The 20,827-nt window shown below is 37.8% G+C and overlaps 2 protein-coding genes across 2 annotated transcripts; one reads left to right on the top strand and one right to left on the bottom strand.

The window, feature by feature from the left end:
- Positions 1 to 1,983: 1,983 nt before the first annotated feature.
- On the bottom strand, positions 1,984 to 10,176 carry TRAPPC6B (trafficking protein particle complex 6B). Its single transcript, XM_039351790.1, has 6 exons — positions 9,829 to 10,176; positions 8,335 to 8,402; positions 7,264 to 7,381; positions 6,023 to 6,106; positions 2,891 to 2,984; positions 1,984 to 2,253 (listed from the first exon to the last, which is right to left on the bottom strand). Exons 1-6 carry the CDS (start codon positions 9,922 to 9,924, stop codon positions 2,222 to 2,224), a joined length of 492 nt encoding a protein of 163 aa, XP_039207724.1. The 5' UTR covers positions 9,925 to 10,176; the 3' UTR covers positions 1,984 to 2,221.
- Positions 10,177 to 11,100: 924 nt separating this feature from the next.
- PNN (pinin, desmosome associated protein) lies at positions 11,101 to 20,158 on the top strand. The gene is made up of 9 exons (XM_039351784.1): positions 11,101 to 11,286; positions 11,770 to 11,841; positions 12,895 to 12,963; positions 14,015 to 14,087; positions 14,214 to 14,308; positions 16,267 to 16,342; positions 17,163 to 17,318; positions 17,403 to 17,541; positions 17,866 to 20,158. Exons 1-9 carry the CDS (start codon positions 11,174 to 11,176, stop codon positions 19,152 to 19,154), a joined length of 2,082 nt encoding a protein of 693 aa, XP_039207718.1. The 5' UTR covers positions 11,101 to 11,173; the 3' UTR covers positions 19,155 to 20,158.
- The last annotated feature ends 669 nt before the right edge of the window (positions 20,159 to 20,827 follow it).

Below are 20,827 nucleotides of genomic sequence, written 5' to 3'. Positions count from 1 at the left end.
GTGGGGCTATTCAAAACGCAGGGATTCCTTGTGTTTTGAAGCACCCTGTGTGACTGCACGGAAAGGAATGCTCTGTTCAAGTGCCCTACTGGCAGCCACGCAGAGCTTCCAGTCTCTGTCAGGTCTCCATTGGGATAAAAAATGTTTCAGCACCTATGGAGTGCTTCCAAACGCAGGGACTGGCTTTGTGTGCTGCCTACATCCTGTGGATGGGGCTTTTCTTGTTTGTGTGGACCAGTTGCTGGCATGCCATGGCCTGGTGCTGGTCTGTGGACCAGGGGTTGGGGACCCCTGTTTTAGATCCTATAAGATGCAATGCTTAAGGAACTCTGGTAAGATGAGTAAATGTCTTTCAGAAGAGACAGTCCTACAGATGACCTAGCCTTGTGCCATGTAAGACTTTAAAGGTAATAATCAACACTTTGAACTGCACCCAAAAGGAAACTGGCAGCCAATGCAGATCACACAATACATGTTATATGAGTAAACCTAGGTGCCCTCATCACTGCATGCATCATCACATTCTGGATCAGTTATAACTTCCAAGTCTTCAAGGGCAGTCCCACGTAGAGGGTACTGCAGTAATCCAGGTGGTAACCAAGGCTTGAGTAATTGAGCAAATTTCCTTCCAGTCCAGGAAAGGATGCAATTGACTCTCCAAAATAATCTGTACAAAGGATCTCCTAGCCATGCCTGCCAGCTGCTCTTTGAGCAGGAATTTGCGAATTGCATACCAACAACATATATATCATATACATACTGTATATTCTTTTCTACTGATCTTTACAAGCAACTGCACTAAACATTGCTTATGTCTACCTTCCCAAACTATTGCTTGTTCAGAAACACTGCAATAACCTTTTTCATATGATTAGAAACAGGTAAGAATGAACAATATTCCTCTGTTGTCAACATTTATGCTAGATTCTGACCATTAAATCAAATTCCTTAGCCAATCCCGATCAATGTTTATGCATCTGTTTCTGAGGGATGTATTCGGCTATGAACAAAAGGTTACTTCTTGAATACAAGGTCTTTGATCATTCTACCTTCCTATACTTATTAATCTATCAGTTTCAGTTTGATGGACAAGATTTCTAAATAGAATTCGGACATGCCCACTTCACTGTTTTTAATTCCAACATGTCAAAACCATTAATTCAAAGCCCTTATTTGAAGTCTCAACCTTATAAAGAAAATCAGAGTAAATCAAAATATAAAATCTAACTATGTGTAAGATGTATCTGTATTACATGAATAGCTAACAGACAACATCTTATATATCTACATGTAAGGAATCAAAATTTTAGAATATGAGTGAGGCTAAGTGACACGTAAGCTATAGGATTTCCACACGTAAGCTATAGGGTTTCCACATAGGATTTCCACACGTAAGCCATAGGATTTCCTGGTATGTGTCAAAGTAGATATAAGGGAATAGGTGAAGCAAAATAGCAGGGGCAGGGATAATGTATTTTGTTTAGGCGATCCTGATAAGATTGTAATCTCTAAAGCCGAGCCAATGAGGCCAAAGGGGAGGGACCAAGGCGTCGGGATAGAATGTATAAAATATGTGCTTTTACTGTGAAAAAGGTGTGGCTCAAATATTGATTTGGAGTCCACCACGCTTTGTAAACCGTTGTATCCAATAAATCTCCGTTTAATTTCAACTTGCTGTTTGGTATTATTCAGTGGGCTAGAATTTCTGCCAACATACACATTAAATATGATTTGGAGCAATAACTACCCAGTTCAACCCTAATTGTTACATTAACATTGTTTATGTAGTTTTGAAACTTTCAGCTAGATAAGCAAGTGCATCATTTTTAAAACTATGAAAGATCATCTTGAAGCAATTTTATTGTCTATGGAATACCTAAACTATCTTTCTGGAACTGAAAAACAGGAGTCCCGTTCTCAGCTCTACGGCCATGACCCATTTCAACATTGCAAAACTGAAATTGTATAGGATTAGCCAGATAGTAAACCTTAGCATTTATTTAAGATATTCTATTCATCCTAACAAACATTCATCTGCATGGGTCAAAATTGAAGACAATTAAAAATCTACCAGCAAATTGTGGAAAATGTCAATTAATCGCCTCTGGAAAAAATGTATTTGACAAAGCGGACACTAATACAATAAAGGATAGCTTCACATGATTTATAAATAAAATAGTTCATTTTGCCATTTTACAGAGCAAGACAATGGATTTTATATTTACGTCTTCTGTATCATCACTTGAAATTTACCTGCAAAAAAAATATTAAGGAATATTTGTTTTATCAGAAACAATCTTATGTACTTCTAAAAATTCTACTAGACTTCAGGTTCAAGCATATCAAAATACATTTTACAATGCAATCTGTTCACTGCCTTGATGAGTAGAACCTATCTGGTGAGACTACAGTCTGTTTCCTCCTCGATTACTTTCACATTCTGAAAATCCCATTTTTCCTTATCTTAATTTGAACATAATTCAATTTGAATTCATAATTCAATTAGAGAAACTATTCTAATTGAATTGTGGAAGATAGTAGAGAACTAACAGCTACATCTGGTTCCTAGTGCCACAAATGTCCTGTATGTGGCTTTGTACCACATAGAGAAAAAACATTCTCGGTGAGATTTAGGAAAGATTTATGAATTGAAGCAGATGTCCTGTTCAACTCAACCATTTTAGCTGGACATTACTGCCAATAACTACTGCCAATAACTACTGTCACCTTATTTCTTAGGCAGCTCACTAATTTTACATTAAGGTACAGTATACTTTTCTATTCTAGCACCATTTTAAAGCAACTGTTTTGTAATTTCACTTATTTTATCTTATATAATACACAGAAGAGAGCAGATTTATCTCATTTTGCTAATACAAAACATACTTACATGCAGGCATTGTTGAAACTTCAGCTGTCACAATACTTTTTATTCCCAAATTTGATAAAGCGCCTCTAATTAGTCCACATGTAAATGCCAAATACTGCAAGATATGTCAAGGCAGAATACTCACAATAAAACTCTAATCTTAAAATAATTTATAAAACTCATTCTGAGGAATACAAACTTATTTTTATAGCCTAGAAAGAAAGAAGCTTGCACCAAATTTCAAACCATTAATGGTTCAATGAGGTAAAAGCTAGAGACACTTTTAATGTTATTTGCTTCTGTTTCAGACTTCATTTAAAATATTTTTTATTATTATTCCGATAGAAGGACAATAAATTATAGCATAATAGGGCTAGCATAGTTTTTCCTCCCATAATAGTAAAAGGGATGGGATGGAGGGAATGTACGGAAAATGGAAAGGTTTGGATCCTAATCCATGTCTGAAACACATTTTTTTTTTTAGCTTTCTGCCCAAGTTCCAATGGAAGTTATATTATAAATGTCTTTGTAAGACATTTTCTAAGAAATAGAGGATGACAGGGTCAGAAAGCTATTGTTTAAGCCAGTGTTTCTCAACTCTTTTTCACTCGTGGCCCTCTTCCAATTTTCTTCCTATGTCCCCCCCCCCTTCCCAGAAACATATATGGTAGAGTAATTGGTGCATTTTCTGGCATCAACAAGACACAGTAATACATTTCAGTAGCCCCCTTGACACATGCCATGACCCCCCATTACATGTTTTTCATCTGTAGCCACCTTGAAATATCCTAGGGCCCCAGTTGATAATCAATGATTTAGATCATCAAACCCAATCCCCTATTTAGTACATGAATTCAATTTAAAGCATTCCTGACAAATGGCTATTTACCCTTTACTTAAGCACATCCAATGAACACAAGCACACTATATCTTTGGGTAATAGATTTCACTGTCAAGCTGTTTTAAAATGTTTTTTTTTTTATAAAATTTAACCAAATTCAATTTTATGTAACTTAAGTCCTTTAGTCTATGCCCTCCATTCTGCGACAAATAAGAACTGCCTTTTTATGTTTATTTTTTTGTTTTATGATAAAGAAAGAGGGAGAGATTAGATTTATATAGATGTATAGATGTTCAAAGAAAGTAATGTTTAAATTTGTGTCTTGGAGGGAGTTTATACAGAATGATGAATAATATTATAAGTATGATGTTAGAAAATGTTTAGAGTATATTATAATGTGTTTAAGGACTGTAATTATTATTTTTTTAGAGAAGATAACCTATTTAATTTAAGGTATTTAGATTTGTTTAGGATTTATATGTGTTTTAAGTTTTTCTTTTCTTTTTTTTGAAAAATTTTAACTAAGCCTGTACTCAACTCTGGGAAGGTTGGGGGAGGGTTTGGGAGGTTTGGGGAGGGGGGGAGGGTATGGGAGGGGGGGGTTCGGGGAGGGGATTTGTTTTGTAAAATTTAAAAAATTTTCAATAAAAAAAAAGAACTGCCTTTATTTTCTATGTAACAACCTTTCAGGTACTTAAAAATGTGATAATAATTCCCCATCATCTTTTTTTTAGAGCTAAACAATATGTATCTTTATATATCTTGATTTGTAATCTCCTAATTATCTGTTTCCCTTCCAATTTCTCTGAAAATTGGACTCTGACTGATGTGGAATGGTGATATGTGGGTTATTTCCTCCAATTTGGAAATTAGAGTTCTGTTGATACAATGTAAAATTACATTGGGTTTTTTTTTCTGCAGCCATATCAGTCTTCTACCTCATGTTTACTTTGCAATCAACTACTATAGGCAGAAGATTGCATATTTAGCTAGCTTAAATGTATATTATATAATGCTATTGTCCACCTTAAAGGTTATCAGAATAGGGAAAATAATAGCCAGGCTGTTCAGGAGTTTGGAATCAGCATATTAATTATATATGTTGAAAGGATCCCATACTGCAGTGATGGCGAACCTTTTAGAGACCGAATGCCCCAAAACTGGCCCTACCTCTGCTCCACCCCCCGCTCCGCGGCTCCGCTCTGCCCTCCCATCCCCTGCCCCACCTGCCCACAGGACCATTCACCGCCTCAGGGCCCACCGCAGATCGCCCAGGCAGCCTAGTAGCACTATGGCGGTCACACCTTCTGCCCGTGCCCTGCAGCATCAACTGCATGATGGGGTGTGAGGGCAGAATCTTGTCTACACTGCCTGGCTGCCATGTCCTTGGCTGCGCTGCTCCGTGTGGGCCACGCTCGAGGGTGACTCTCCTTCAGGGGGGCTGCTGGAAAGGAGGGGGTCGCGGGGGGAGGCAAGGCTGGGGCAACGGCACGTGTGCCCACAGAGAGGGCTCCGAGTGCCGCCTCTGGCACTCGTGCCATAGGTTCGCCACCACTGCCATACTGCAAAGACCATTTGGCTCTTTTTCCAATAACAAAATAAGATTTTCTAACAGTTAATGTTATATTTCAGAGCCTTTTCAAAATAGATTGAATGCAGTTCCAAATAAAAAGGAGTGATAAAGAACCTATAAAGAGAACCAAAAATCTCTCTTCTGTTATATTGGTATAAGAACAAAGATGCATATCTAATAGCTAGAATGCATTTAAATTTTAGATACTTTATAGATACATGTTTCCCATCAATATTTATCTTCCAAATTTCACACAACAGTCTCACAAATTAAAAACAACAGTATGGTGATTATACTGTTCAAAGGACTGCACATGCTAGCATAATATCCTAGGTCCTTCCCACATTTCTCCCCATGTCTTAAGATTTTGCCCCATTCAGTAGCAAAATCTGCAGAGATTTCTACTCACATTCCATTGAGTCAAAACAGAACTCTCTCTCAATTGGATGTGAAGAGAGAAAGATTGGCAGGCACTACATAGTTCCTCATTTTACCAGGCTTTAGCTTCTCATATATTCAGACAAATTAGCACAGTATGCATAAAAGGCATAAAACACAGGTTGCATATTATGTATGTTATGCATAATATACATAATATACAACCTGTGCACATAGCACATAGAAAATAGGAAGGAGCAGGAAACCGCAATTTGATCTTCCTCCCCACACATGTGGAGAGACAGAAGGCTTAATAACAATCCATTAAAGAACTGACATTTTAAAGCTACAATACATATACCTTAGGGGCATGTTCCAAGTATTGCTTTCCTGCAGACATTTGAGTCAAAAGACGAAATTTATTATCCTGAAGTACGTAAATACCCTGCAGAAATGAACATTTTCCATTTTAAATTTTATTTAATACATTTATACCCTACTATTAATTTTAATGTTACACTAAAACATTTCTTAGAAAGCTGATCCACACATCAACAGAATTTGTTAAGATTGCCCATATGCAGCCAAATTAGTGTTTGTACATTTTTCATTAGGTATGCATTAGCAGTTTTATTACTGAAACTATAGAGTCTTTACCCTCAATCAACTTAGAACGTTTTACGTTTTAAAAATTAATCAGTCAGTGTCTAGCTGTCAGAGTTTATGAGTCCAACTGGACTCATGTTCCAAAAAGTATGGGAGAATCACGTCAGTGATTAAAGAGACAAAAGTTTAAAAAAAAGTTTTCAGAGTAGTAGAAGAGCTAATGGTTATGGAATGGCTCAATTTGAGAAGGATTGAAAAAAGATAATAAAGGGGTAGAAAGGAGACTAGTAATCAAACATGAGCTAAGAAATTTGCTAGGAAATCAAAGATGTATTTGAAAAGCAGAATATATACATTGTACTAGTTTATACATGCAAACTGAGATTTAAATATGCCAAATGAAGCAGTAATTTGTATTTATGACTTTATAATTGTAACTAGAAAGACAAAGAATCTCTGTATCATTTAAAATCTTCAAATCAATGTTTTATGGGAAGGGCATTAAAGTGATTTAATATGCATCTATATGTATTTAGCAGAACTGGAATACTTCTTAGGTTCACAGAAATATGGACATTTCCTTTCAGGACAGAAGATATGTGGACAGCAGAGGTCAGTGGATTATTCTGTGTAATGTATCATCAACTTAGCCTTATCATGATCAAATTGACCATAGTAAACTTCATATTAGCAGATTTTTATATTCAAAACAATATTCACTATAAGTTTTTAATGTTTTTAAAACTGCAATGAAAGTGTAGACAAATATTATTCAAGACTATAAGTACTGCTGAAACTCATCAAGAAAAATAACTGCATTGCTATTGTTAAATAAAAATAACTTGACTCCTATATACATACTGCTCTTATTTATAACATTCATTTACTTAGCTAACATCTATGCATTGAACTGAAATGTTTGAAAAGGAACAGAATAGCACAGCAATGGAACATAGTTTGACTCCTTGTTCTACAAGTCATTATTCATTCTAATACCTGATGATTGGTCCTGAGATTATCAATTTGTTTTTTGAATACAGTAGTCCAAAAATCTTTACAGATAAACTTCATTATATCTAATTCATCTTTGAATCGGGCAGTATCTTTCGTGAACCTAAGAGAAAGCAACCCAAATAGCAGCAGCATTTAATCACCTTCACACAGGGTAATAATACACTTAACTGTTTACAATCAGTTTAAAAAATGTGCACAACCCAATCAAATCTAAAATACGCCAACTGATTTTATAACAGGAGATAGATGACGAAAGTGACTGAATATATATTTTGCATGCAGAATATAGAAAACTCCATGGGCTATATTGAAAAAATACAGCTTCATTGCTATTGCAACCACTAAATTATATTATAATACATACAATATGCAATTACTTTTTGCATATTATTTACCAACTTTTTCTCTTAAAGTTAAATTAAAGCAATGTGAGCTATTTTTCATTTTTTAAATTTCTTTAACATTAATTATAAAATATAACATGTATCCTACAGTAATAAAAACAGTGTTTGAATATATAATACAGTATGAATGAAAAAAAAATATATTTCTAAAGACAAAAGGAATCTAGCTGGAAAAAATGTAGATAGGATTATATTAAGAGCAATGAGAACCATCCATAAAATTAAAATATGGAATTAAGAGAACATATATCACAGTAGTACTTCCCTTCATTCCTCCAGTCCAAATCACTTTCTTCCTAACTGGCAATATAAGATCTAGCTTTAGTATTTTACCAACCTCGATTCTTTAAAATAAGGAGGCCATTAGCCATACTTAATAATTTTAGAAGCTCAAAGGTCTACAAACTGGGTAATGTCAGCAAGAGCCCCAAAAGTTTATTCTCAGTGTAACACACCTATTTTAGGCATTGCACTACAATTTCAGCTATTTCTCATTCCGAATAAAAACAGTTCAGTTTTTAGTTCAAGGTGGTTCAAGGACTACTGAAAGGGGTTGGGGAAGTTGCATTTGACCCTGGCACCACAGATTACACAACCCCACTGTAAAAGAAAGAAAATAGTCAAAAGAGAAAATAAACATTGCACTCACCTTTCTATTAATCCTTGTCCTACTCTAAACCCCATGTTTTCCAATTTTGTAATACAACGTCCATTTTCCTATAATTACAAAAAGAGAACCTTGCAGTTGCAAATACTCTATTTTTAAATGGTTTTAAATGATTCTTTTTATTCTCTCTTAACTATTTTAAAGTAGAATCAAAATGAAAGCAATTGTGACTTTGTCATGCAAGAGCAGTACATCTGAGATAAACATTGCTTGTATTATCCTTTTACTGTATTGTGCTAATAAGGGACAATTGTTAGTGTTTGTACCAAAAAAAAAAAATAGTCATGTGGCATTTGAAAGGCTGCTACTGTCAGTAAAATTGGGGGTGGGGGAAGGTGAGTACCCAAAGCCACTTCATTGAATAGCAAAGTCAGTTCCATTAGGAAGAGAAACAAGACCCTGTCAACCTTTCATGAGAAGTCAACTCTATCAGGCTTTGCCTCTCCCTATAAGTCATCCAACAGGATGTGGCAGGAGTAGGGATTTACAACTCCTCCAAAAGGGCAGTTTTTGTCATTCAAATGACAGATCTACTCTCCAAAAAAAAAAAAAGCAGGTATGGTGCATTAAAGGAACTTCAGAATTAAGTATAGGCAGTCCTTCACTTACAACAGTTCATTTAGTGACTGTTCAAAGTTACAGCGGCACTGAAAAAAGTGACTTATGACCAGTTCTCACATTTATAATTGCTGCATCCCTATGGTTAGGTGATCAAAATTGAGATACTTGGCAACTAACTCATATTTATGACGGTTGCAGTGTCCTGGGGTCATTTGATCAACTTTTTCTGTCAAGCCAAGTCAATGGGGAAGCCAGATTCACCTAACAACCCTGGTTACCAACTTAACTGCAGTGGTTCACTTAACAAGGGTGTCAAGAAAGGACATAAAATGAGGCACAACTTAGTTAACTGTCTTGCTTAGCAACAGAAATTTTGGGCTCAATTGTGGTCATAAGTCAAGAACTACCTGTAATCGGGTCGGTAAAAATAAAGCCATACATTGACCATTAGAAAAGGTTGGACATTAATTTAAAAAAATAAACCAGACTATTTCCTACGCTAAAATAAGTGACAACAAGGCCTTTCCGTTCTCTTCAAATCATCCCTCCCGCTAGTATTCCGTGTTACCCAGAGCCTCCGCAGCCGACAACCGGAAACGAAGCGTATGAATCCAGCGCTTCCCCCTCCCCCGCCTGCTAGGATTTGTCCAAAAAGACCGCCAAGACCGCCGTCTAAGTTACCTGTTCAGCCACTGATTCCTGGAAAAAACTCCGGACAGGGCCTCCGCACGATCCCCAAAGGGGCGCACCGCTTCCTCAGCCTAAAGAGCTGCCTGAAAATCGGAAGCCCCGCTTGGTCCTCAGGGAGAGGGGGAGGAGTCGGAGTGGGAGCAGCTACTCTCCAACCAGAATCCCAAAGGGCTCCCCTCTTTTTCCGAACACGCGAGAAGCGTCGGGCTGGAAACTCGCACTCACCCCATCGCCTTGCTCGGCAGCGCGGTACAGGCCGGACACCATTTCGTTGTGCAACAAGAGGAAGAGAGCTTCGTCCGCCATCTCCGACTTATTCATGCCGAGCAGCTCCCACCTAGAGAAGGGACTGAAAGCCCCAGCCCACCCCGACGGAATACAAACCAACCCCAGGACCTCTTCGTTAAGATCCGAGGCGGCGTAACAAGGCAACCGGCGTCAGCGTCGGGGCGGAGCTTCCGGACGCTCCGGCCTCGGTTAGTTACCGCAACCGGTGGATACTGTAGTGTGGAGCGTTCTTCTAGCAAATGCGCTAATAGGCAAAGGGTAGTATTAAAACGTTTGCGGAACACGCGCTGGGTTCGTTTCGAAATAATGGATAATTTTCTTGCAGAAAAGAAAAAAGAACCGTAAGAGAAATATATTAATTATAGTGCTGTGGATCGATGGTTCCTAATTGACTAGAAGCCAATATTTTTAGTCCCTCCTTTGAGCATAAAGCCAGCTGCATGACCTTGGGCCTGTCAATCTCAGCTTTTTTTGGGGGGGGGGGGGAGGAAAAGGCAAGGGAAAACCACTCCAAAATCTTTCCAAGAAAACCATAGGAACATTGTCGGGCAATTGCCAAGAGTCGAGACTGGCTTGAAAGCAGCCCCAAAAGTATTTTACATCTCTATGCTACCACAATCAAAACGAAGGCTCACATACGAAACAATCAAACGTAGCACAAACAAAAGCATAATACTGCAAACTATAAATAAAATACAAAGATAGCAACATGAAGTCACTGACACTTAATTCCATCTAGACGTAAATAAAAACGATCTTTATTGCGGTATATGCTTTGAAATTCAAATCACGAACAGAGGAAACCGCCCCCCCCTCAAACTACTGAAAGCCAGAGAGGCGCGCGAACTTTAGCAGGGATTATCCTAGTGTGGAAAAAGGGCATTAACATTTTCGCCGATCACTGATTGGCTGTGCTGAAAGGTAAGTATCATTTGATTGGTTGTAAAGATATCATTCTACTCAAGCATTTAGCTATTGGCAGGATTACAGAAGCAAAGGGATTAAGTGCTTGAAGTAACGTTGCGTCCTTAATGTCAGTTCTTCATTGGTTAAGAACTTGATCGTTGATTGAAGCAATGCAATGCCACTCATACTAATCGGTTGGCCATTCGCTAGAGGTTACGAATAGCTCTTGGGTAAAAAAGGTATCACTCCAAACGTCGAGTTCTCATTGGTGAGTTTCTTGGAGCCACGTTACGTGAAGCTGGGCTATCTCCTTGCCCCCCTTAATCGTGCTTTCCGTTGGGTTCCGGTTGGCTAGGCCGTGGTTGTGGCGGCAAGCATGGCGGTAGCTGTGCGGGCTCTACAAGAACAGCTGGAGAAAGCCAAGGAAAGCCTCAAGCACGTCGATGAAAATATCCGCAAACTCACGGGGCGGGACCCCAACGATGTGCGGTAAGCCCATAGCGGGGGAAGAAGGGTCGTGGGGTTTGGAAGAGGCTTGCTTACTTAAAGGCTGCTTTGCGGTTGACTTCTGACCGCGAGGCCTTGTTTGCGCCCTCCCTTCAAAAACCAGTCCGGGGGGGGGGGGTAGGTGGCTTGCAGTTTCTACCCGTTACTAATCGAAGCAGATCGGGCGCCTTCTTCCATAGAAGAGGCCCTCTGTGAGCGTCCTCACCGATTTTTTTCCCCGCGCCCGGATGGAAATGACCAGAGGGCCAAAAAAGAGTGGAGGCACCCGGAAGGACGGAGGAATTTTGCTTAGAGGGCAGCTTGGCGGTGCATCAGTTAATGGTGCCGGCATGAGCTGGGAAACGCTGCAGCTCTCTGCAAACACGAGGCCCCTGGCGTTGCTCTTTGAGAGGCGGATGTTTCTTTACTGTACTTCCTTCATCCTCTTGGCGATCACGATTTCATTGTGTGTCTCCTCCCTTCTAGGCCCGCTCAAGGTAGATTGTTGGCCATCACAGGCCCTGGTGGAGGTAGGGGGCGCGGAAGCCTATTGCTGAGGTGAGTGTTCGAGGACCTGCGAGAGGAAAGAACTATTTCATACTGCCCGCAAATCTTCTACTGTGGAAATTCAGCTTCCGTTTTAACTGATTTATCGGTATATATTTAAGTCTGACTTAGCAGTTTTAAACAAGTGCCATGTACAGTGTGTGTTTGTGATAGTCATAACTGTGTTCTGGGTGGCAAGCAGTGTACACTTGAAAGCGACCACTGTGTTATTGTTCGGGAGGTTCAACCTTTGGACTACTGCTGCTGCCCGAAAAATATTGTATGGGGATAGTTCAAGTTAGGAAAAAAAGCTATAATCAACTGCACTTTGGATTAGCATACTGGAATTATACAAGACTGCAGAAAATCCAGTGCAGAAATGACTTCAATTGATCTGTAGGCTTCTATTATAATTCTAGAGTAGACAAGCAAACAATCAAGAATGATCATTGTTTATAAGCTGCCTAGAGCAGTGGTTCTCAACCTTTCTAATGCTGTGACCCCATAATACAGTTCCCCATGTTGTGGTGACCCCCAAGTGGGTGTGGCCACCAATAAGAGGGAGTAGGGCAGCTAGGGAAAAGGGAAAAAAATGGCCGACAGCGTGGTTTGGCGACCCCCGTGAAATGGTCATTTGACCCCAAATGGGGTCCTGACCCACAGGTTGAGAACCACTGGCCTAGAGTCACTGTGAGCGGATAGGCGGCTAATAAATTTTCTAAAAAAAATCAGTGAAATTCAAACTTATTATGCTGCTGTAGTCTACTACCATGATGCCCACAATAGGGATAGAGTCAGAAGCTTTAGTAAATATATATGTGTGTGCTTGTGTGTAATTATTACTCTCTACCCATTATAAGTTTTATTCATTTTAAATAGAAAAATGTTTCTTGTATTGTCTTGCTTAATACTAATAGCTTCACTTATTGCATTTCTGTTTCACCTTTCATGAAAAAACTAATAGTTGGCTATTTTTTAAATACTGCATACATCTTCATAGAACATTATATGTTTCTGAATATATGCATTTGTTTAGAGAAAGCTAATTTTCTGTTTTTATGGTAGGCGTGGATTCTCGGATAGCGGCGGAGGACCCCCAGCCAAACAGAGGGATCTAGAAGGGTCGACGAATAGGTGAGCAAAGAATACTTACACTTAGATTGAAGAATCAAATTATTTTCATATCTTACCATATTCAGTGTATCTCTTTGCTACATTTTGGTTAATTTTCTGCCAAGATCCATATGCTATGTACTGTAGAATATGCCACGGTGATTAGTTTACACACAGTGTGTAGCTTCATTTGGCAGGTTTGCACGTCTCATTAAGTACTGGTATTTATATCTTGCCCGACTCCAATCAATTCTAGGCAGTTTAAAAATATACTGCTCAAAAAAATAAAGGGAACACAAACGTATAGGATCCTATACGTTTGTGTTCCCTTTATTTTTGTGAGCAATATATTTTAATTTTTTTTTTAAGACTGCAAACCTCTCTGATAAGAACAAAAGAAGAAGAAAGAGGGGCTCAAAAGAAGAAAAGGGGGTCATTATACATGCCAAATGACTGGACAAGGAGCCAGGTCTTCAGGGCCTTTTAAAACACTAGGAGGGTAGGGGCTGTTTGAATCTTGGGGGAAAATCCATTCCAGAGGGCAGGTATTGCTGCTGAGAAGGTGTGTTTCCTGAGTCCCAGTAGATAGCATTGTTTAATTGAAGGAACCTGGAGCACCCCAATTTTGCCAGATCAATCATTTTATGGCAAATCACACAATGCTTAAAGAAATTCATTCTCCCTAATGGACATTTTTTGCTAAAAACCAGCAAAAAGATCACAAATTGTGATAATGTGACTGCAGATGCTGTAACCAATGGTAAATGTGAGCCAGTTGCCAGGTGACAAAATCACAAACATGATTACAGATATGTGTGTGGAGTTTGCAACATTTGTGACAGCTGAAAGTGCATGCTTCTTAAATGAACAGTTGTGAGATGAGCAGCATCCCTCATTACTAGTTTCTATCAGAAGTGAGCATACAACTGTTTGTTTTAAAAACATTCCTTCCACAATGCAATTTAATAAAAGAAACTATCAGCTAATGCCAAGTTCTGGAATTCTGCATAAGTGCAAAAGTTTGATTATCTCAAATATATTGCTTGCTTCTAACACTTTGTATTACATTTAGATTGGCTGGTGAACGTCGGACAAGGAGAGAATCACGCCATGAAAGCGACGCAGAGGATGATGATGTTAAAAAAGTAAAGTATATTTGAAATGTTATTGGGGGCTTAAGAACAGAGAAATGTAAAATGCAAGGGTTGCCTTTGGCAAGATGAGCAGCATATAAGTTTAATAAATGGGTTTCTATTAACCTATTTCTTCAGCCAGCGTTGCAGTCCTCTGTTGTTGCTACCTCCAAAGAGCGAACACGCCGAGACCTTATTCAAGATCAAACTATGGATGAAAAGGGGAAACAAAGGTATTGCATGATCTTTCATGTTTTAAATTTTCCCAATTCCAGCAGCAAGAAACAAAAGCAATCTCACTTTGAAGAACAGTAGAATATGTTGATAAGACATGCTGACAGTATTCCGTGCTGTGAATTATGCTAAGCAATTTAGCTGAAGCTGTTGTTTACTAGATCACCTATAACTGTCTTTCCAACAAGCAGAGCCACAGAATACCTGATCATACATAAGCCAAAATAACATTTGGTACCCACCAACATTCCAAATATCAAATATGTTTGATATTAGGAATGGATGTTTTTGCTATTTGTTTCATCTCAGCTTGGTCTGAACTGAGAATAGAGATATTTTACAAAATGCCTGTAAAATGTATATTTCTGAGTTAGGTATGAGTTTGTCCTATCACATTTTACTGCTAATGTCTCTTAAGAAGGGCCTTTTCTACAGATTTCAATGGACAGGTACATCATGGAAGAAGCAGACATTTAAATAGATAGGTCTTGAATTATTCCAGCTGTAAAGGTGAATACCATCATCTTACATTTTATCATTACAAGTAACATTTAGCAGTTATATCTTACAGTATACACATTTTTGGATCCTGGTATTTTATACGAATTAAAAGGGTAGATGCCATATTTTAAACATGATTTTCAGAGACCAATGCCGTGTAATGAATATCCATCTAATCAATTTATGTTATGAAAAAATAATTTAATCAGGATGTTAAAATCAGTTTTTTTTAACTTAGTGAGTTGGATTCAGAACTTTTTATTCTGTGAATAAGATTGCTACCAAACAGAACTGCTCTGTGCACTTCTGCTAGCAGAAAAGAAAGGCAATTTTATTATTTCTTTTTGTAGCTTACAGCTATATTTTTCTTTTGGCTTTAGACAGAAGGGGTTTGGATATGGTATTCATCTGTCAGAAGCTGCTTTTAGGGAAGAAATAGGGCATTACAGAGAGAATGGGAAATCTGCAAAGATATTATCAGTTCCCCCCAAAATCTATTACATCAAAAACAATGATCCAATCCAGTTTCTGAGTGGAAAAATACTGCAATATTTAATTAAAATGTACAGGTAGTCGTCAACTTATACCCACAATTGAGCCCAAAGTTTAGGTTGCTAAGTGAGAAATTTGTTAAGTGACTTTTGCCCCATTTTACAACTTTTCTCGCCACATTTGTTAAGTGAATCACTGCAGTTCTTAATAATACAACTGTTAATTGAATCTGATTTCCTCATTGACTTTGCTTGTCAGAAGATTGAAAAAGGAAATCACATGACTCCAGAACACTGTAACCGTCAAAATGTGAGTCAGTTGTCAAGTAGCCGAATCTAAACCATGTGATCGTGGGGATGCTGCAATGGTCATAAGTGAAAAATGATTATACGTTACTTTTTTCAATGCCGTAACTTTGAATGGTCACTATAAATGAACCTTTTATAAGTCGAGGACTACCTGTATTAACATAGACTGTGGGATATAGCAAGAGCATTTAGGCTTATATACTGCCCTATAGCACTTTACAGCACTTTTTGATGTAACTAATATTTGCATAGCACCCCCAACAATCTGGCTCCCCATTTTAACAATCTCAGAAAGATGGAAGACTGATTCAACTTTGAGTGCTGTCAGGATTGAACTCCAGGCCGTGGGCAGAGTTTGCCTGCAATACTGCACTTAACCACTGCACCAGCAACAATCCTGGAATACCTATTTTCTGGTTAGCATTTAATATTATATAAACTAAGTCTACTGGTTGCTGATTTTAAAAAATAATTTTATTTGGTTAGTTAATAATCACATTTATAACCACCAGCTCAGCCACATAGCCCTGGTATTTTACAATAAATATTTATAGCTGCTAATAACCTTGGAAATTTTTGAAAAAACTGCCATGTATACATAATACAATACCAATATTTGTGGTATAATTATATATTTTCTTTCTGTATTCTGCCAGGAATCGGCGTATATTTGGCCTGTTGATGGGTACTCTTCAGAAGTTTAAACAAGAATCAACAGTTGCTACTGAGAGGGTATTAATTTCACATTTAGTAAATTGTGCAGGAAAAAAATAGTACTTCTGTGTAATAGAAAAATACACAATCTGGCGGCCATATCAATTCCAGCCATGTATATGTTTTATTTTGAAACAACTTTTAGGAGGACATGTTTAATTATCAGAGAAAGCAAAATGTTTTGGTACATTTTTTCATATTTACAAACAAGGATATGAGATCATCAAAATTTAACTTTAGTAGTAGGGAAACCAATAATGCATTTGCCATGATATAACAGATCTGAACTGTTTTATTTTAGCGAAGCAGGAAGTGAGAGAGCAAGCTTCTACTAGTCATTAGAAGTGACAGGGAACAAGTCCTGTAGATTGTAGCGTCACTTGGAACAAGCTTCCAGTAACAGAATTTACTTCCATCTGATTACTGAAAATGTTGATCTCAGTTTCTTATGCCATAATTCATCCTATTTAAGGGAATTTCTGTATATAATTTCTTATGAGTTCATTCTAAGGGCTGGCAAAGGAAAGACAGAGCAGGAAAATAAATTTTGAACTCCATCAGCATAATATTAGAAGAAACCTCTGAAATATATTTGATCTTAGGTTATATTTTATAAAATTCTATATTACTTTTGATTATGGTGTTCTACAGAACATTGGGGATGATCTTTATTTCAGTATTAATTTCCTTAAACCAGATCCCCATCTACAGTATGTATTTTGGGAAAGAATACTTTTGTTTAACTTAAAACAATTGAATTGATTCAATTTGTGCATTATGATGACCTACTTAACTAAGAATGCTACTATTGAATTAAGTTTAAGCTGTTCTATTTTAGCAAAAAAGAAGACAAGAAATTGAGCAGAAACTTGAAGTGCAGGCAGAAGAAGAGAGAAAGCAGGTTGAAAATGAAAGACGAGAACTCTTTGAGGAAAGACGTGCTAAACAAACAGAACTACGACTATTGGAACAAAAAGTTGAACTTGCTCAGTTGGTGAGTGGAAATTTAGTAGCTATTGCATATTTCTCTTCTGGATGGCACCAGAAATATTTAAAAAAATCATATATATTTTTCCAGCAAGAAGAATGGAATGAACATAATGCCAAAATAATTAAATATATAAGAACGAAGACAAAACCTCATTTGTTCTATAAACCTGGCAGAATGTGCCCTGCTTCCCAGAAGATGTTTGATGATTCCCAAAAAAAGTTAAATGGTATGTTGTTGTATTTTTATTTCTGTATTGCCATAGTAGATTGTTAGCTGCATCTACTTGCATGTAGGTTTTCTCTCAGATGTCTTACAAACTTGGCTTTCATGTATATAGAATCTTAACGTAAAACATGTACTTCTGTATGCAAGTAGATGTGGCAAAATAACAAATGTGCTGGTCATACGATGACTGATGGAATTCTTGACTTTCCTACATAGATTATAATTTCTCTGATACTGATATTATGTACTCTGATACCGTTATGTAAAGTGATTTATTCAAACTATGACTCTAATTGCTGTTTATTATACCTTCCCTATTCTTCAGCACTGTTTGAAAATAGACGCACTGAATTTGCTGAGCAAATTAATAAAATGGAAGCCAGGCCCAGACGACAGTCTGTGAAGGAAAAAGAACACCAGGAGGTACAGAAAGAAGAAAAGAAGGAAGACCAGAACAAGGAGCAGGAAGTGGGTAAGGTGGTACAGCAGGTGGAGGAGATGGAGACAGGTAATAAGAGCAATGATATAGAAATGGAAGAGGTAAGGGAAGAAAAGGAGGTAGGTGCTAGTCATAGTGATGGGGAGATAGAACAGGAAGAGGAAGAGCAAAAAGAGGAAATGGAAGTTAAAGTAGAAGAGGAAGCTGAAGTTAAAGAGAATGACAGGCAGACAGATAACCCAACTGAGGAAGTTGAGGTAGTGAAGGGAGAAAGTGAAGGTATTCAGCCAATAGATGGTGAGCAGGATGTAATGGAAATCAATGAGACAGATTGTACAGAGCCATTAGAAACAGAGCCGTTAGAAAATGAAATTAGCACAGAGGTTGAACCAGAAGTGGAATGTAATGCTCAGCCAGAACAGGAAGGGCTCATTGTGGTCCTTGAAAAAGAGGAACCCGGCAAGCCAGAAGTTGATGCTGAACCAGAGGAGTCAGAAGAGAAGGAGCCTGAATCCATTCCAGTATCGGAGGCTGAGGTCCAGCCTCAGTCAGAGTCTGTGATTTGGCCACAGCCTTTGCCACTTTTGGAATCCACTCAAGACCAAGCACCACAATTAGATAAAGAAGCTCTAGTGTCTGAAAAGCTGCCTGAAATACAGGCAGATCAAGTGCAGGCAGTAAGTGTAGAAATTAAAAACAAAATTAGGAGCAGAAGCAGGGGTAGAGCAAGAAACAAAACCAGTAAGAGTCGAAGTCGGAGTACTAGTAGTAGCACTAGTAGTACTAGTTCTACAAGTAGTAGCAGTGGGAGCAGTTCTAGCAGTGGTACAAGCAGTAGTCGGAGCAGTTCCAGCAGCAGCAGTAGCAGTGGTACTAGTAGTCGAGAAAGTACTAGTAGTTCTAGCAGCAGTGAGAGTAGAAGTCGAAGCAGGGGGCGAGGACATAATAGAGATAGAAAGCATAGAAGGAGTTTGGAACGGAAGCGAAGGGACAATTCAGGAGTAGATAGAAGTCACAAGTCTTCAAAAGGTAGCAGAAGAGATGCAAAAGGATCAAAGGATAAAAGCTCAAGGTCGGACAGAAAAAGGTCTATATCAGAAAGTAGTTGGTCAGGCAAAAGGACTTCACGGAATGAAAGAGACCGTAAATCAGACAGGAAAGACAAAAGGCGTTAACAGAAGAGACCAGGCACCTACCCTAATTTTTGCAGCAGAAGATTACTTGAGTGAAGAGAGTCCATATAAGGAAGAAAAGGCTGCTTTAATTGCATGCTGTGTAAAATCTTTTGAAGACTCTTTACCAGGCAATTGTGCTTTTTACATGATTTTGTAAAAGGTTACTTATCAAATTATGTGAAGATGCAGATGTGTAAAATAAAATATTGAAACCCCTCCATTTTTTAAGTATCCTCTACTTCAAAGTTTCTTGTATATTTTAAAAGGTACATAGTTAAATTTGTGTGATTCAATTGTATCATAAGTCTCTTTTTGTAGAAATAAATGTCTTTTACAGAGGTTTGTGAGAGCCTGTTGCTGCTTCAACTTGCATAGAAAACTTTCTCCTTTTATTGGCAAACCCCATGCAGAGTGTTTAATATTCTGCACGTTAGCCTTTCCTACTTAATTGTAAAGAAGAAAGTGAATTTCCAAATCCCATGAAGATGTGTCTGCTTTCAGTTAAATTTGATTCAAGCTTTTACTATTGTTTCTTAAGATAACTACCCATGTATGAAAGCAAAATAAGTACATCAGGCTAATTATAATTTTTTTGAACACATAATGTTCTATTTTGTGATTCCTATAGTTACATAAACTTTGCCTTTCTCTAGGATAATGATACTCAGTGTAGCTTTTTTTTTTATTAAAAAAAAACTTGCCTTTCTGTGTTTTGCTGTATGATAGAAGAATGCCATGTGTCTCTTGTAAAGCTAGATGATTATTGGCCATCCACACCTTTTCAAATTGCAGTATAAATGGGTTGCATAGTTCGTTTGGGGCTAATGTTGTGCTTAAAAATGCGTGTTGAGTGAGGAACGTGAACTTGGACTTTTTTTGTAATAAAGCAAATAGATGGCAGTTTAGTTGGTGTGGAATGGTATTCTGTTTTTAAGCTTTTTATACAATTAGTGTATTTGTTAGCCTGTTCTGTAATAGTCCAAATAAAATTAGCTTTATCTACATTGCTTGTATTTTCTACTATTTAATTAAATGTTCTTTTTGGTTATCTGTCAATATAAAAATTCTGGTAATGTGAAACTACTAAAACTTTTAAAATCAATCAAAGGGGCAAGACACACACTTCGTTTTTACATTTTAACTATACCATCAGGAAGGAGCTAACTATGTCCGTTTTAGGTTCATGTGGCAGGAAGTTTTTGGTAAAAGCTGGGAGAGAAAGAAGCCATAGGACCCATAAAATACTCCATTAATTATTTAATTCTACTTCATTATCACTTAAGTTTGCTTATCTCTGGTTGGAATGCAGTATTACAGGCTATTTTTGCTGATTACCAGCAGTTCAATTCTCACCAGCTCAACCTTCCGAGGTTGATAAAATGAGGACCCAGATTGTTGGGGGCAATATGCTGACTCTATTTAAAGAGGACTGTAAAGCACTATGAAGCAGTATAGAAGTCTTATTGCTATTGTTATCATCCTTGATTTCAGTAACGGGAACCCATTTGCAAGATGTATAGTGTCAAAACCGCAACCTTCAGCTAATCTATGCAAAAGATTTGTGCCTTTTTTTCCTGTGCTCTAAGTACTAATTTTAGCAATAAATCAGTTAACTTGAACCTTCAAGTGTAGACCTAGTCTTTCATGCCTGACAGTTTCTGCCATACTTATAT

This window comes from Crotalus tigris, unplaced genomic scaffold (genome assembly GCF_016545835.1).
Source record: "Crotalus tigris isolate CLP2741 ecotype Arizona unplaced genomic scaffold, ASM1654583v1 scf7180000018371.15429387391:27106975, whole genome shotgun sequence".
Lineage (NCBI taxonomy): Eukaryota > Metazoa > Chordata > Lepidosauria > Squamata > Viperidae > Crotalus > Crotalus tigris.
The sequence above is the reverse complement of the archived record's forward strand: the minus strand, read 5'-3'. Positions and strand labels throughout refer to the sequence as shown.

Excerpts from the sequence above, each read along its gene's own strand:
- TRAPPC6B (XM_039351790.1), bottom strand. The coding sequence starts at position 9,924 with ATGAATAAGTCGGAGATGGCGGACGAAGCTCTCTTCCTCTTGTTGCAC. Across the intron at positions 8,403-9,828 it reads CTGCCGAGCAAGGCGATGGG|GAAAATGGACGTTGTATTAC; the intron begins GTGAGTGCGAGT and ends TTGTAATTATAG. Across the intron at positions 6,107-7,263 it reads ATCTCAGGACCAATCATCAG|GGTATTTACGTACTTCAGGA; the intron begins GTATTAGAATGA and ends TCATTTCTGCAG.
- PNN (XM_039351784.1), top strand. The coding sequence starts at position 11,174 with ATGGCGGTAGCTGTGCGGGCTCTACAAGAACAGCTGGAGAAAGCCAAG. Across the intron at positions 14,088-14,213 it reads AGGATGATGATGTTAAAAAA|CCAGCGTTGCAGTCCTCTGT; the intron begins GTAAAGTATATT and ends CTATTTCTTCAG. Across the intron at positions 16,343-17,162 it reads CAACAGTTGCTACTGAGAGG|CAAAAAAGAAGACAAGAAAT; the intron begins GTATTAATTTCA and ends GTTCTATTTTAG.